Below are 13,448 nucleotides of genomic sequence, written 5' to 3'. Positions count from 1 at the left end.
ATTTATGGAGCTGTGCAATGATTTGCTGTGCAGAGCACACTCCAATCAAACCTCTTTTCCAGACTTGCTTTCTCTCAAAAAGTGGAAAACAACTGAATCATTAGACACAAAAACCACCAAGTACCACCCAGAACTAGATGGTTTCACTTTTAGAGCCACAAGCTGAAGTGGGTCAATACAACATTTCTCCTGGCCTTGTCTCTCTTCTTTATAGCTAAGCACCTCAGGCACCTGTGAACTTAACTAGAACAAGTGGCAACAGTCTTGCTTTTGTGACTGTGGGGCTTGGTGGAAAGGCAAATCCTGTTGTCCTGAAGTCAGGGTGTAACTTTGTAATTATTCCTTTTTGACAGAGGAGTGGGTCTTTGCTGCTGTCTTAGCTGTATACCTGTGTTTGGGAAAGCTTTTAGAACACAGTTTTCTCTACATTTCTTCACTGGAAAACTGGTCTTTTTCCACTCTAGTGAGCATCTGTAGAAAAGAGTAAAAGGAAATAGGATTACCCATTAATTAAAACTGGTCCTCAGCTAGCAGCAGTTGTGCAACATACAGAAAAAGAATGACTGTGGCCAACAAGAGGGAGGAGAGGAAAATGAACAGATCAGATAATACCACACAATGGCATCTCTGTGTAGGTAAGGGAATTTCCAGTGGGTTCTCATTAATGTTATGGCTGTAAAGTCTTGTTAATGTATTTCTTTACTTGAGTAGAAAATTTTATATAGTAAGGGAAAAAAGCATTTGTATTAGAGGATAATAACTCAGTAAAGTAAACACTCTTTATTAGGGGAGACCCAACAATTTTTTCTTTTCAGATTTTTAATGGATTTAATATTTCCAGTTTAGTTAATAGTGTTTTTGAAGATTGACAGTTTAAATGTTTGTCTTGATGAAATAACTTCATCAGTCTTTTACTGTCTCTTATCTCATAGAAAAGGCTGCTTGTATTGAGGATGCAAAATTACAAATTTAAGCACAAATAAACTTTAAGATTTGATCAGTTTATATAATTACTCACCAAGAACATTATTAAGATTGCAAAGTCAAGAGGTCAAAAGTTAGAAATTACCAGAATTAATGGTGCTTATGTAACATTAATTTGGCCACCTTGTGCATATGTATTATGATATATTCTTTAATTACATGATCACATACTATTTTTTCCCATAGGACCCTTGCCTCATTCAGTTCACAAGATGGATGTTAGGACTTAATGAGCAACTGTTCAAAATTTGGTTTTCTGCTCATTGTTCATTGTATGCCCCTAGGCCGTATTTATTATACACTATTCAAACCCTGCTCTTGAAGATAGAAAAGCCCATGAGGAAATGAATAATTCTTTGGTGCTCATCACTATAGTATCTGAGTGTTTATTTATTTTCCCAATTCCCTATTAATATTTTACATGCAGGAAGATTCAGGTCAAAAGTATCTTTAATTTTGGGTACCCAAATGAAGACACCAGTGACCTGATTTTTCAGAGTATTGTGCTCCAATAACCATCAGTTGCGGCTGTGACTGTTCAGCACTTCTACAAATCAATCCTCATGTGCTTACGTTGGATACTCAGAAAATGAAGAACACAATATTAACAATCACCTGTGAAAAGTTTTTAGTTTAAGCAACTTGACTAGCCTCACATAGCAATTCTGTGGCAGAGGCAGAAATAGGGATCCAATTCAAGAAGGCAACATTCAAATACCTAAAGCATGAAACCATCCTTTCTCTCCCTGAAATCTCCTGCCTCATTCATTATACACCATCCAACTTCCGCAACAAATTAAATGCGGTTCCTACACATAAACAGCCTCCTTCTCAACAAATCCTTGGTTCACCTTCAGAGCAGTCCATCCTCTCTTCTGAATCAGGCAGGGGTCTTGTGGAAAATTAGTATGTGATCATGTAATTGAAGACTCATAATGCATATGCAGACTGCGGAATTAAGACAACTTTAACGCTGGTATTTCATACATTTTCACGGCTTGACTTTGCAACCTTAATAAAGTTTTCAATGTAATTTTAGTGTCTGGAATTTCCTAGGTTTTTAAAAAAGCAACCTGAAAAAACAGAAATGCCATCATGTGACATTATATTGACATACACATTTCATCAACAGGGTTGGAACCTTTAGATCCACCACACAGATTCTGCCAAGTAAACTACCAGTATAAACAGTATCAGTAGTAGAATGTCATCCTCTGCACCAGCACTAGAGAGGGATGGGCACTTTATCAGTGGCTTTCATATGTATTTACTGACTGTAGAGGAATGGTGAGACTCCGCAATCTTGGGTTCCATACCACTCCCTGGAAGAGTGCGATGTAGTGGGCACAAATTCTTCTGCAAATTCTCCTCCCTCCCGTGCCCGGCATGATCCCATCTATTTCATCCCCTCCAACCTATTCTTGTCCCATTCCCTTGTTTTCTCCACCCCTGGCTCCTCATCCCAGTCCCATTCTCATCTGGCTAATCCCAGTCTTTACTTCTCTGGTTCACTATCCCAGTCTCTTTGCTCAGTAAATCCTAGTCTCCCTTCCTCATGCCTAGTTTGTCTCCTTGCACAATTCCACTCCCCCTGCAGCTCCTTTTCCCCAGTTTTCTTGCCATGCAGTCTGTTCTCCTTCTCCTGGCTCCTCATCTGATGTTTCTGTTGCCCAAGCTCTAGCCTCCCATCTACCCCTCCACCCACCTGCATTCCCCATCCTCACTGATTCCTACTCCCAATCTCCCTGGGCTCATCTGATTTTCCTGCCCGTTATCCCCTGAATCCTTTGGGCTGAAATTTTCCAAAACTAAATTCAGCCTGTGGCTGACACCTGGCATTGAAAACTTCAGCCCAATTGGTTGAAGTTTGGCAACTGAAAACAAGGTAGGATGTGGCAGGCAACCTTAAGAACAGTCAATGCTGTCAGCCCTGCATATGGTAATGTACTGAGCAGCCATTCAGTTGTCCTTCTAGAATGCCACCTTTCACATATATGCAACTGTAAAATGTTACCTGAATAAATTAAATGTCTAAAGGGCATTTCATAATTTTGAGGTGTATTGTCTTTCCATTTTGTGGAATCTATTGCAAATTCACTTTTTGTCTGTTCTGGATAGACTATAAATGTAGGTCAATGATAAATCCAGGCATTCTGACACTAGACAGAAGGTTCATAATTCTTATACAGAAAAAGTTGTCATTCAATTAATATGACATATATTTAAGTGTTTAAAGATTCTGTGGAGAATATAGTAGATATGAAAAAGGCATTACAATTTTAGCTTTCAGCTGCATAAGTGAACTTACTCAAAATGCTCAAGATTTTTCTATATAATTTATAGAAGATATTTATGAATATTTAAACACATTGAGTTATACTGCTGATAATTCAGGAAGAAGAGAGAGAATTGTCCTTAGTTTCTGTAGAGCTAGAGTTTCCTCCACAAACAAACAGTTGTGTTACATGTGGGTAGTCTCTCTCTCTCTCTCTCTGTGCATATGTATATGTATAGTATTTCAAACCCATTTTAATTCTGAAACATTCTTTGTGGCAAAATTAGTTATGAGGAAACACCTTTCTATTAGAATTTCAAAGTTGCTCATGCATACTATTACTTGTGTGCTTATTTTTCCAAATCCTTTGAACTGCTTTTATGGCATATAAACTTCAATATTTGAGTCGGGGGCGGGGAAGACAGTGTTCATAAATACACACATTCAATCTCATCTTTTTTTTTTTTTTTACTTTGAACTTACTAGTTTGAGTCCAATAATAAAATTAAGTCTATGTATCATTCAAATTAACATCAAAATTTAAATTGACTTGGAGGCTGTCGTCAGTTCTACACAAAACACCTGTGCCTATGTGGAGCTACACTGATTTCCCATGTCCAAAATTAAAGCCTACTTGCCAGAATGAAATATGCTGATGCCGCCGAGCTGTGCCTGCTCCTGCTCAGTCTCCAAATAAAAATTTTATTAAAGCTAATGTTAAAATTATATAATACACGGGTTGAGAAAAGAGCGTGTATACATCTGGGTATAGTGCTTAGATTATCCACAGATACACAGTTTGTTTTTAAAGTCATAAGATACATATAGTGAATAATCAGCAGTAACCCAAATTTAGGTGAGTAAATTTAAGAATACAGTTTAGATATTAGTATTCAAGTATTCGGGTACATCACTCATGAAAAGTTATACAGAGAGTTAGTTGTAGAAAGCACATATATCAATAAGTGAAGATTGTCCCTCAGTAGTTGAGAATTTAGGGTAGGTTGTTCACTGAGATAATACAATCCATGAGGAAAGTATTTCAGTTACTTTCCCCACTGCGCTTCTCATCAGCACTCCAGCTCATCCCTCCTGGTATTGCCGATGTCCGGTGTTGTGTTCTATGTAGCTGTCCCTTGACCATCTGATGGCGTCCGACACCATGAGTTGCTGCATCAGCCAAATGTAGCGTTGACTGATTCCGCATTCTCCCAACACTTGCTCGTTATTGCGGTCCCATGTGCCCAAGGCTCTGACGATCAGAACATGTGTCTGAACTTGGTAATCCTTAGCTCTCACAGTTTCAGCCAGAGGGGCGTATTTCTCCACCTTTCAAACTTGGGCATCATGGAAGGCTGGCATCCTGTTCTCGGAGGGCACTGTGACATCCACCATGACAATCCTCTTCCGGTCCTCACTGGTGATGACGATGTCCGGTTGCAATTGGCTGTCGGTTCCAGGGATGGCGGAGTTACTCCCCCACACCTGCCAAATGAATCAATGCCATTCCCTACCTCGAACACAAATAAAATCAATTAATGCTACCCCTCAACATACACACAAAATAAATAAATCAGTGTTGCGTTTTGCAATGAATAAATTAATGCTAGACCACTTTTCTTCTCCTCCTACCAAAAAAAAATTCTTATTAATACTGGGCATAGATACCCCAGATGCCTTACCAGTAGTAGAATCCAGACCAACCTCCCCAGCAGTGACCGAAGTAGTGCGGCCGTGTCTCTGCAGTTTTAGGAAGACTGCACTGGTTATACTTGGTACACATTTAGAAGGTTATCTTCACAACGAGGGTTAGAAACATTTTTTCAGAAAGTTTAAATTCTGCAGAAGTTGATTTCACTTGCTTAAGAAAGATTCCTTCTCCCCAGTGGTAAGTGGACCACCGTAAAAATATGGGTGTTTCCTTGATCTGCTTCTGCCTTGGGACAGAAACATCCTGCCATTAGGCTCTGGCTCAGGTATCTGGTGCAGAAATGGCAATATTTGCATTGGTAATTTAGAAATGGATTACTGAAACCTGTTATAGGGTCAACATATCCTGGGATTCTGCTTCTGTCATTTAAACAAGTTGTGCTAAGAGTAATTTCACAGCATTTGTCTTTAAGGGATAGCGTGGCTCAGAAGGAGTTGATAGTGTGGCCAATTTCAGTGTATCTTGGGCACTCTCCATTCTTTCAGAATGTTTTTTTAGATTTATTTGCAAGCCACGGGGCCCTGATGTTAGAAGACATACTCTGTGTGGTCAGCTTTGGGCTGCAAAAACATTTGTATCCCCGCCAGGCAGGTGACAACCCATGATGGAGTTTCCTTTTTATTATGTGAACCAGATCAATGATTTAGGTCCATTTGTGCCTGATTTTCAAAACTGCACATGTGCAAATGTGTGCCTAATTTGTACTTTCAAAACACCATGATTCCATATATAAATTGCATGGCAAAATACCCAGTTTCCATATGATGTTGTGGTAATTGCATACCACATTAGGCATGCAACTTCATGTGTGCAGTTCTGAAAAACATGCCCTTAATATTTATATTACTGCCAATTAAACCCGTCACATACACACTGAAGGCAAATTAGCAGAACATCAACCTTTAGTAACAGGAATCACTAAAGGGTCTTCATAGTCCATTCCCTTCTCTCCCCAACCTAGGTGTAAGGTAATAGATATGAATAAGGTCTTTTCCAAAGTTAAGGAGATAATGGCTCCATCTTCCTTAAAACTAGCTATATTTCTTCATAACATCTCTATGAGATTTTCTGATCAAAAAAGTTTAGACATTTTTATTAGGAGATATACTTTTTGGTCTTAATAGACACACTCTAATTTCCTTCTTCGTTTTATCCATCTTTCATTTTGAACCATGTCTTTTTGTTGTTCATTGTTTACAAGATTAAGGAAGTCAGCCTGCTTTCCTACATTAACTGCCATGTTCACATTTATTCCTGTCTTTTGTGAAACATCATTTGCTTATGTTTACATACATTATTGCCATTAGGGTCAAGTGGATCCTCTTCCAGACAGGTATCAGTGCCTTCTTATTTGTAGTCAGAAGTCCTTGATGCAGCAAATATAACACTTTTGGATGTTCATTTAATAGAGGAAATCCTTAAGATGGCTAATTGATCTTGCATTTCTGCTTTTTATGTACTTCTATGACTGAAACCATTTCCGTAATCATTAAAGCAGCTTTTAAGTTGTCACTGGATGCAGAACTTCCGTATCTTGACTTAAAATAGTGTGTTTGCTTTACACACAGTCAAACTTGTTAGGCAAAATAGGGGATTTATTGGTTCTGTTTTGAAATTAAGAGACAGGAAAGATACTGTATACAAACCCAAATATATGCCTTTATATGTAATTATTATTAGTACATATTATTATATGTCTAGCTCCTGTCATATGGGAGATGGATGATTTTTATGCTTAATATTCTAGATGGAGTATTTTCCAGTCACTATATGTTCTAGAGTTCTAGATTTATGTATTCAGTAAGTTTGTACTTTTATTAGAAGGCTGGAGTAGTTTCCACATTATACACTTTTATGGGGTGGGCACATGATGATAACTATGGGCCACTGGACTATGATGGAGGAATTATAATGTACTGCTTGTGGGGTTTTTTTTTGGTTTTTTTTTTGTTGCTTTTCTGAGCAATTAAAGGAAGAGAGGAAACACAGGATATAAAACTTCTAAGAAACTTCTGATTTTCCTGCAAATTTGAGAAAAATCAAACTTGCTTTTGGCAAGATTCTGAGAAGAATCCTTAAGTGGCATCACATCCCATTAACCATTCTGATACATTCTTCCAAACCGTCCTTATTTCAGAAGACAATATCAGACAAACACCTGTAATTTCAAGGTTTAAACCTGTTTTTAACAATATGAATAAAAACAAGATTTTTAGGAGAAAGCTTCTTTTGGCTTAGGAGGATTTTTGTTATTCTCTTGAACTCCTCCTGGACTATTTTTCATTGTTCAACTACTTTATAAATTACATTGGTAGCAAATGAGAATGAACTTTATCTTTACAGTTGATTTATAAATAACAAGTGAGCATTTAAGCAGTTTCCTTTAAGACAGTGGTTCCCAAACTAGGGGCGCCACTTGTTCAGGGAAAGCCCCTAGTGGGCCAGGCCGGTTTGTTTACCTGCCGCATCCGCAGGTTCGGCCGATCGCAGCTCCCAGTGGCCGCGGTTCGCCACTCCAGGCAAATGGGGGCTGTGGGAAGTGGCAACCAGAATGTCCCTCAGCCTGTGCCACTTCCTGCAGCTCCCATTGGCCGAGCGGTGAACCATGGCCACTGGGAGCTGCAATCAGCTGAACCTGCGGACGCGGCAGGTAAACAAACTGGCCCGGCCCGCCAGGGGCTTTCCCTGAACAAGCAACGCCCCTACTTTGGGAACCACTGCTTTAAGAGATGTAAGATACAGGAAGCAATTTGCTCTCTATTGCCTATCAGCGAAGTGCTGGTAAGATTAATTTGCATTTACATTTTTTTAAAATCATGTTGTACCATTAAAGAACATAATACATAAAACATCTGAGAATGGCAAACCAACTCACAATAAGACAATACAATGCCTTTAGAGATGATAGTTACAAAAATTTCTTCTATTGGCAATTTCTGTCCATTTTCATTAAAATTGCTGTTTTCAGATAAGTAAGTAGTATGTATAGAATAATGGAGGCAATAAGGACTACCGAAATCTCTCTTTCGTTGAAGAGGAATTGTTTCGCTGTTGCTAGAAACTTAGTTTTTAGTACTTTAATCTTTACCTTAAATAACAATGCATAATAGCTAATAAAATAGTGATCAAAATTATCAAAGCATGTACAGGCAATAACATTTTTTTATATTCCATTGTTTTTAAATAGTCATTGGAAAACAGAATATTTTTTCACAAATGATATTCCCAATCAGCTAAGTTCATAATATATTTCCAGTCTCCTTGAATTACCAAGAGCTAAAGTAAGTAGACACTCTTAAGACAAGAGAGTCCTGAAAACAGATTCCAAGTGACATTTTCAGGATTCAGAAAGTTTGGACGGTAGTTTGCAATGTACGGTAGGGTTTGGTTTGTTTGTTTGGGGGGCTGGGGCGAGGAGGATATTTTTAGAAGTGTAATGGAGAATCACTTGTCTCTTAAACAAGTTCAGATTGTTTCCACTTCGCTATATGTGAAGGAGACCAGGATTCTGTGGTGTTCTGGTAGTACACACTGATCATTATTTTTAGAACAGCAGCAGTTTTTAGCCTGTTCTTCATCTAATCCAATTTCTGTTCCTTTAGGGGGAGCAGCATATGACAGCAGTGAAGTTTGTGCACCGTATATGTGCAGCTCACAAGCGTTGGCATTTCTTTTGCTGTGAGTTGAAGGATGTGATAGTGCTCAGCGATCAGAACTGAGTGATTATTAAACAACCCCAAACATCCCCTGCACTTTTTCTGCTGTTCCTCTCTTCTGACTTATGTTTCAGGGATGGCTTTGACTTTTGAATGGCTTTTACAATTTGTAACAGCTTTTGTTTTATTTTATATATGTTTTAATGTAATTTCCAGTACCCCAAAGCTCAGGATGCAATGGGAAGAAGTCAAAGAGATTTTGTGTACCCCACCCCCCGGGTCAGGGTGCCATGAGCAGTGGATGTGTGTGGGATTTTGACCCTACCCCAAAGGGCAAAGTGCCATGGAGTGTGTGTGTGTGTGTGTGTGTGTAGCAGGCACACTTGCAGAGCATAAGGAGTCAGTAAACAGTGGGTGGGTGTAGAATTCTGGCACACTCCAGGGGCCCTGGACAGTGGGTGTGGGTGGGAATCCTGGCACATTTAAGGGGCGGGAAAGGGTCTGTGCTGAGGGTCACCAGCCAAGCTGTGTCTATTCAGTGACGGCAGTGGGAAGGTTTTCCTGGGATGTCATCCTGCTCGCTATAGATAGCAACTCCAAAGCTCCTTAAAGAGAAACCTCTTACCAGTCACTTTCCACAAATGGTACATACACCTAAAGGTACTTAGCGAAAATCCTTGAGAGGTATTTAATGCTAAAGTAGCTAGTCTCCTCAGTGTCTCTCTGAAGGCCACACGAACACACACAGGCAGGGTGAGGTGCAGGACAGCCCCAGGACCAGTGAGTGACTTTGCCCCAGCCAGGCTTTGCCACCCCAAGAGCTTGCCAAGATGTGTGACATGGGGGGCCTGGACAACCTGATTGCCAACACAGCATACCTGCAGGCCAGGAAGAGCACAGATGGGGACACCAAGGAGATACAGAGGAGGCGCAAGAGCCTCTCACTGCCCAAGCCTGAGCATTGCACAGAGGTCAGGCAGGCCCTCCCGGCTGAGTATGAGAGCATCTGCGAGCAGCAGCCCATTGGCAAAAGGTTCTTCAGGGATTTCTTAGAGACCATGCCTGAATACCTGGTGGCCAAGGACTTCCTGGATGAGGTGTCCAACTGGGAGCTGGCGGAGGACAATGCCAAGAGTGGCATCATGCAGAGCTTGGTCACCAATTTCCTGAAGTCTGGCTCCAAGGGCTTCCTAGCCTTCATGAGCCCAGACCTGGCCAGCAAGTGCCAGGCAGCCACCGAGAAGGACTATGAGAGTATCATGCAGCTGGCCAAAGAGGAGACCAGGGCCTTCCTCCGGGACAAACCCTTCCAGGACTTCCAGAGAACCCCCTTCTATGACAAGTTCCTGCAGTGGAAAGTCTTTGAGAGGCAGCCAGTGAATGAGAAGTACTTCTACGAGTTTCGAGTGCTGGGCAAAGGTGGCTTCGGAGAGGTAGGGTGACTGCCATCCATCCCTTCCCTGGTCTAGTGGGTGGGTATGGGCAATGCAAAGAGGAGCCTATAATAGACTAGGAAGATGTCAAAGACCTTGATAAACTATCTTCCTCCTTGGGCAAACCAGTGTGATGTAACCCCTTCTCCACTTTATTGCCCCAAAGCATCCACATGCTGGTCAGTAAAGGGAACTTCTGAAAACTCCATCAGGTCCTCAGGAGTTTTGGATAAGGATAAGACAGGCTCCCATCCGTGCAGAATAGACCAACTCCCTACTCCCATTATATCCCCATCCAGTGCTCTGTCAGGCTGATCACTAGCAATGCCCTCTGAAAGGATGGCAAGGTACACCTTGCTTCCTTAGACCCCATCCACTTCTGCTCTTAATTCATCTCCAGTCTGTATTTGTAAAGCCCCTTCCTTTCTCTTTCCATCTTGATCCTCTAGGTTTGTGCCATCCAGGTGAAAAATACCGGCAAGATGTATGCCTGCAAGAAACTGGATAAGAAGAGGCTGAAGAAGAAAGGTGGGGAGAAGATGGCTCTTCTGGAGAAGGAGATCCTGGAGAAAGTTAACAGCCCTTTCATAGTCACCCTGGCATATGCCTATGAGAGCAAGAGTCACCTGTGTCTTGTTATGAGCCTCATGAATGGAGGGGATCTTAAATACCACATCTACAACGTGGGAGAGAGGGGCTTGGAAATTAACAGGATCGTCTTTTATTCGGCTCAGATCACCTGCGGGATTCTGCATCTCCACTCCATCAGAATCCTGTACAGGGACATGAAGCCAGAAAATGTTCTCCTGGATGATAATGGCAACTGCAGATTGTCTGATTTGGGCTTGGCAGTGCAAGTCAAAGAGGGGAAAACCATCACCCAGAGGGTGAGTGCGTGTTCATGGTGCTGGGAAGGGAGGAAGGGAAGCCATTCTATTTCTAATGCATTATGAGACCAAGCCTTAATTCCGCAGGATTTGTTCTTCACTAAAGATCTTATGTGGTCATTTCATTCTAAGTGACAGGTGGTAAGAGGATTTGGTTAATTAACTCTTTGTTGCTATGTGCAGTTAACACAACTTGTCTCCAAACAGAAATAAAAGAACCAAACTGGTCTGTTTTGTTTTTTGTTGTTGTTGTTTTTTTTAATTGGGATATGCACTTAACTCAAACTAGCTATTTGAGAGGCACTATACTTTTCCTGGGCTACCTTGCCTCATCAAGGGTCTAACCAGGAGTGAATCATAAGTATAATCAGAGACAATCAAAGGTGTGATTCCTCCCCCAATCACCAACCATTATTTCAGAGGAATGGCATTTATCCCATTTCTTGTCAGTTTGTTTGGGGATTTTTGTTTGTTTATTTAATAGTATTATTGATGGTTCGTTGTTCTAAGTGTGCATGGTGCTGCACAATAAGTGAACTGTGTCAAACACACAAGTTCCTGCCCCATAGAGTTTGCAGTCTAAAGATCTGTGAAAGCTAGGTGAGAGTTTAAATAAAAGTGTGTATATCTGTAAGAGAAGGGTAATGGTTGGCTATTTTTTGCTGCTTCAATTAGAATGTGCAGCACATTAAGCACTACCTGTGGTGATTACAAATTGATCCAGGTTTAAAGTGATAATGTCATGGTGGTTCACAAGAAAGGTGTACTGTGTAATGTAGCACATTTGTCTCCTGCTGGCCAGAACACATAGACGTGTATAATGAGTGAATGAATGTTCCATGTATATTATATATTTGACAAAAGGGCAGTTATGAAGTTACTTCTAGAGATGATACATCTGGAGCCTATAATTGTTTTGCATTGTACTTACATGGTACTTGGGGGATTTAAAATTTCCACATCAAACTCTCAGTAGGTTGAAGGTTGATAGACATAGTCTCAGTCAAGAGGAAAGGGCCCTTTATCATTCTTCCTCCCCCCAACCTTGAAATAAACACATTTTTAATGTTTTGCTGTATACAGATAAGATGAAATTTTTATTTTGAAGACCAACTTTCTTTTTCCTGTAATTAATATTCTAATTGTCCATTGTTGAGTTTTCAGCCCAAGAAAAAAAAACAAAAAACCTGTTTTGTAGATAGAGGAAATCAAACATTGTGTTAGAATCTAACATTGTGTTAGTTGTGTTAGAATGTTAAATATGTATCGTGAAGGTATTATTTCAGTGACAGTTAAGACAGATTTGATTTTAAATGGGAATGTTGCTGACTATGAGTTCTTCTGAAGAGTAGGCACTTAACATTAGTTTTTGTTGTTAGCATTGTTTTCCTGACTGGTATGTATGTGGTTTTTTAGTTTTTGGGGTTTTTTTCCCCATAAGATAATGTTATTAAATTGTGCTATAGAGCAATGATAGGTCTAGTCATGTTCTGGCTATCACAGCAGCAAAAACATGCAAAACCGTGGCTCCCAATGGTAAGGAGTTCTTGTTACAGCAACTGTAAAGTAGAGAGGGACTATTTATATTATATAATATATGCTTGTTTTGCTTTCAGTCTCTCTAAAATCTATGTTTAAAGAGATTGTTGTGTGGAAATGTAGCTTATATTTATCTATGTAGTTTTTATTATAGGTGACTGACAGCAACTCCACTAGTTGAGGTTGTCTAAAACTTTCCATTTTTGCATGTTATATGTGAGTGTATATTTGTGATGGTCTAATCTGATCCATAAACTTTATTTTACTATGAAAACAAAACATGCATGTGAGCTTTATTTTAGTCATCACATTGCATTTGATAGTGGCCAGAAAAATCTGTTTGTCCCTGGATTAAAACATACTGGATTATTTAAGAAAAAGTTGAGGAAAGTCATTTTAAATGATAGGTTATAACTAGGGCTGTTGATTAATCGCAGTTAACTCATGCGATTAACTAAAAAAAATTAATCGCAATTTAAAAAATTAATCGCAATTTCAATCACACAGTTAAACAATAGAATACCAATTGAAATTTATTAAATATTTTGGATGTTCTTCTACATTTTCATATATATTGTATTCTGTGTTGTAATTGAAATCAAAGTGTATATTATTTTTTATTACAAATATTTGCACTGTAAAAATGATCAAAGAAATAGTATTTTTCAATTCACCTCATACAAATACTGTAGTGCAATCTCTTCTTTTTGAAAGTGCAACTTACAAATGTAGATTTTTTTGTTATATAGCTGCATTCAAAAACAAAACAATGTAAAACTTCAGAGCATACAAGTCCACTCGGTCCTACTTCTTTTGTTCAGCCAATCGCTCAGACAAACAAGTTTGTTTACATTTACAAGAGATGATGCCCTCTTCTTATTTACAATGTCACCTGAAAGTGAGAGCAGGCATTTGCATGGTACTGTTGTAGCCGGCATTGCAAGGTATTTACGGGCCAGATAT

General features: G+C 39.6%; 1 protein-coding gene across 1 annotated transcript in view; it reads left to right on the top strand.

The window, feature by feature from the left end:
* Nucleotides 1-9,250: 9,250 nt before the first annotated feature.
* Nucleotides 9,251-13,448, top strand: part of GRK7 (G protein-coupled receptor kinase 7) — a 29,295-nt gene continuing 25,097 nt past the window's right edge. The window contains exons 1-2 of the mRNA XM_084639017.1: nucleotides 9,251-10,059; nucleotides 10,509-10,946. Of these exons, the coding sequence (XP_084495143.1) occupies nucleotides 9,457-10,059; nucleotides 10,509-10,946 (1,041 nt within the window). The 5' untranslated portion in view covers nucleotides 9,251-9,456. The remainder of the gene's footprint in view (nucleotides 10,060-10,508; nucleotides 10,947-13,448) is intronic.

The sequence above is a fragment of the Lepidochelys olivacea genome (assembly GCF_965140295.1).
Source record: "Lepidochelys olivacea isolate rLepOli2 genome assembly, chromosome: 9".
Lineage (NCBI taxonomy): Eukaryota > Metazoa > Chordata > Testudines > Cheloniidae > Lepidochelys > Lepidochelys olivacea.
This window is presented reverse-complemented; position numbering and strand designations above follow the sequence as displayed.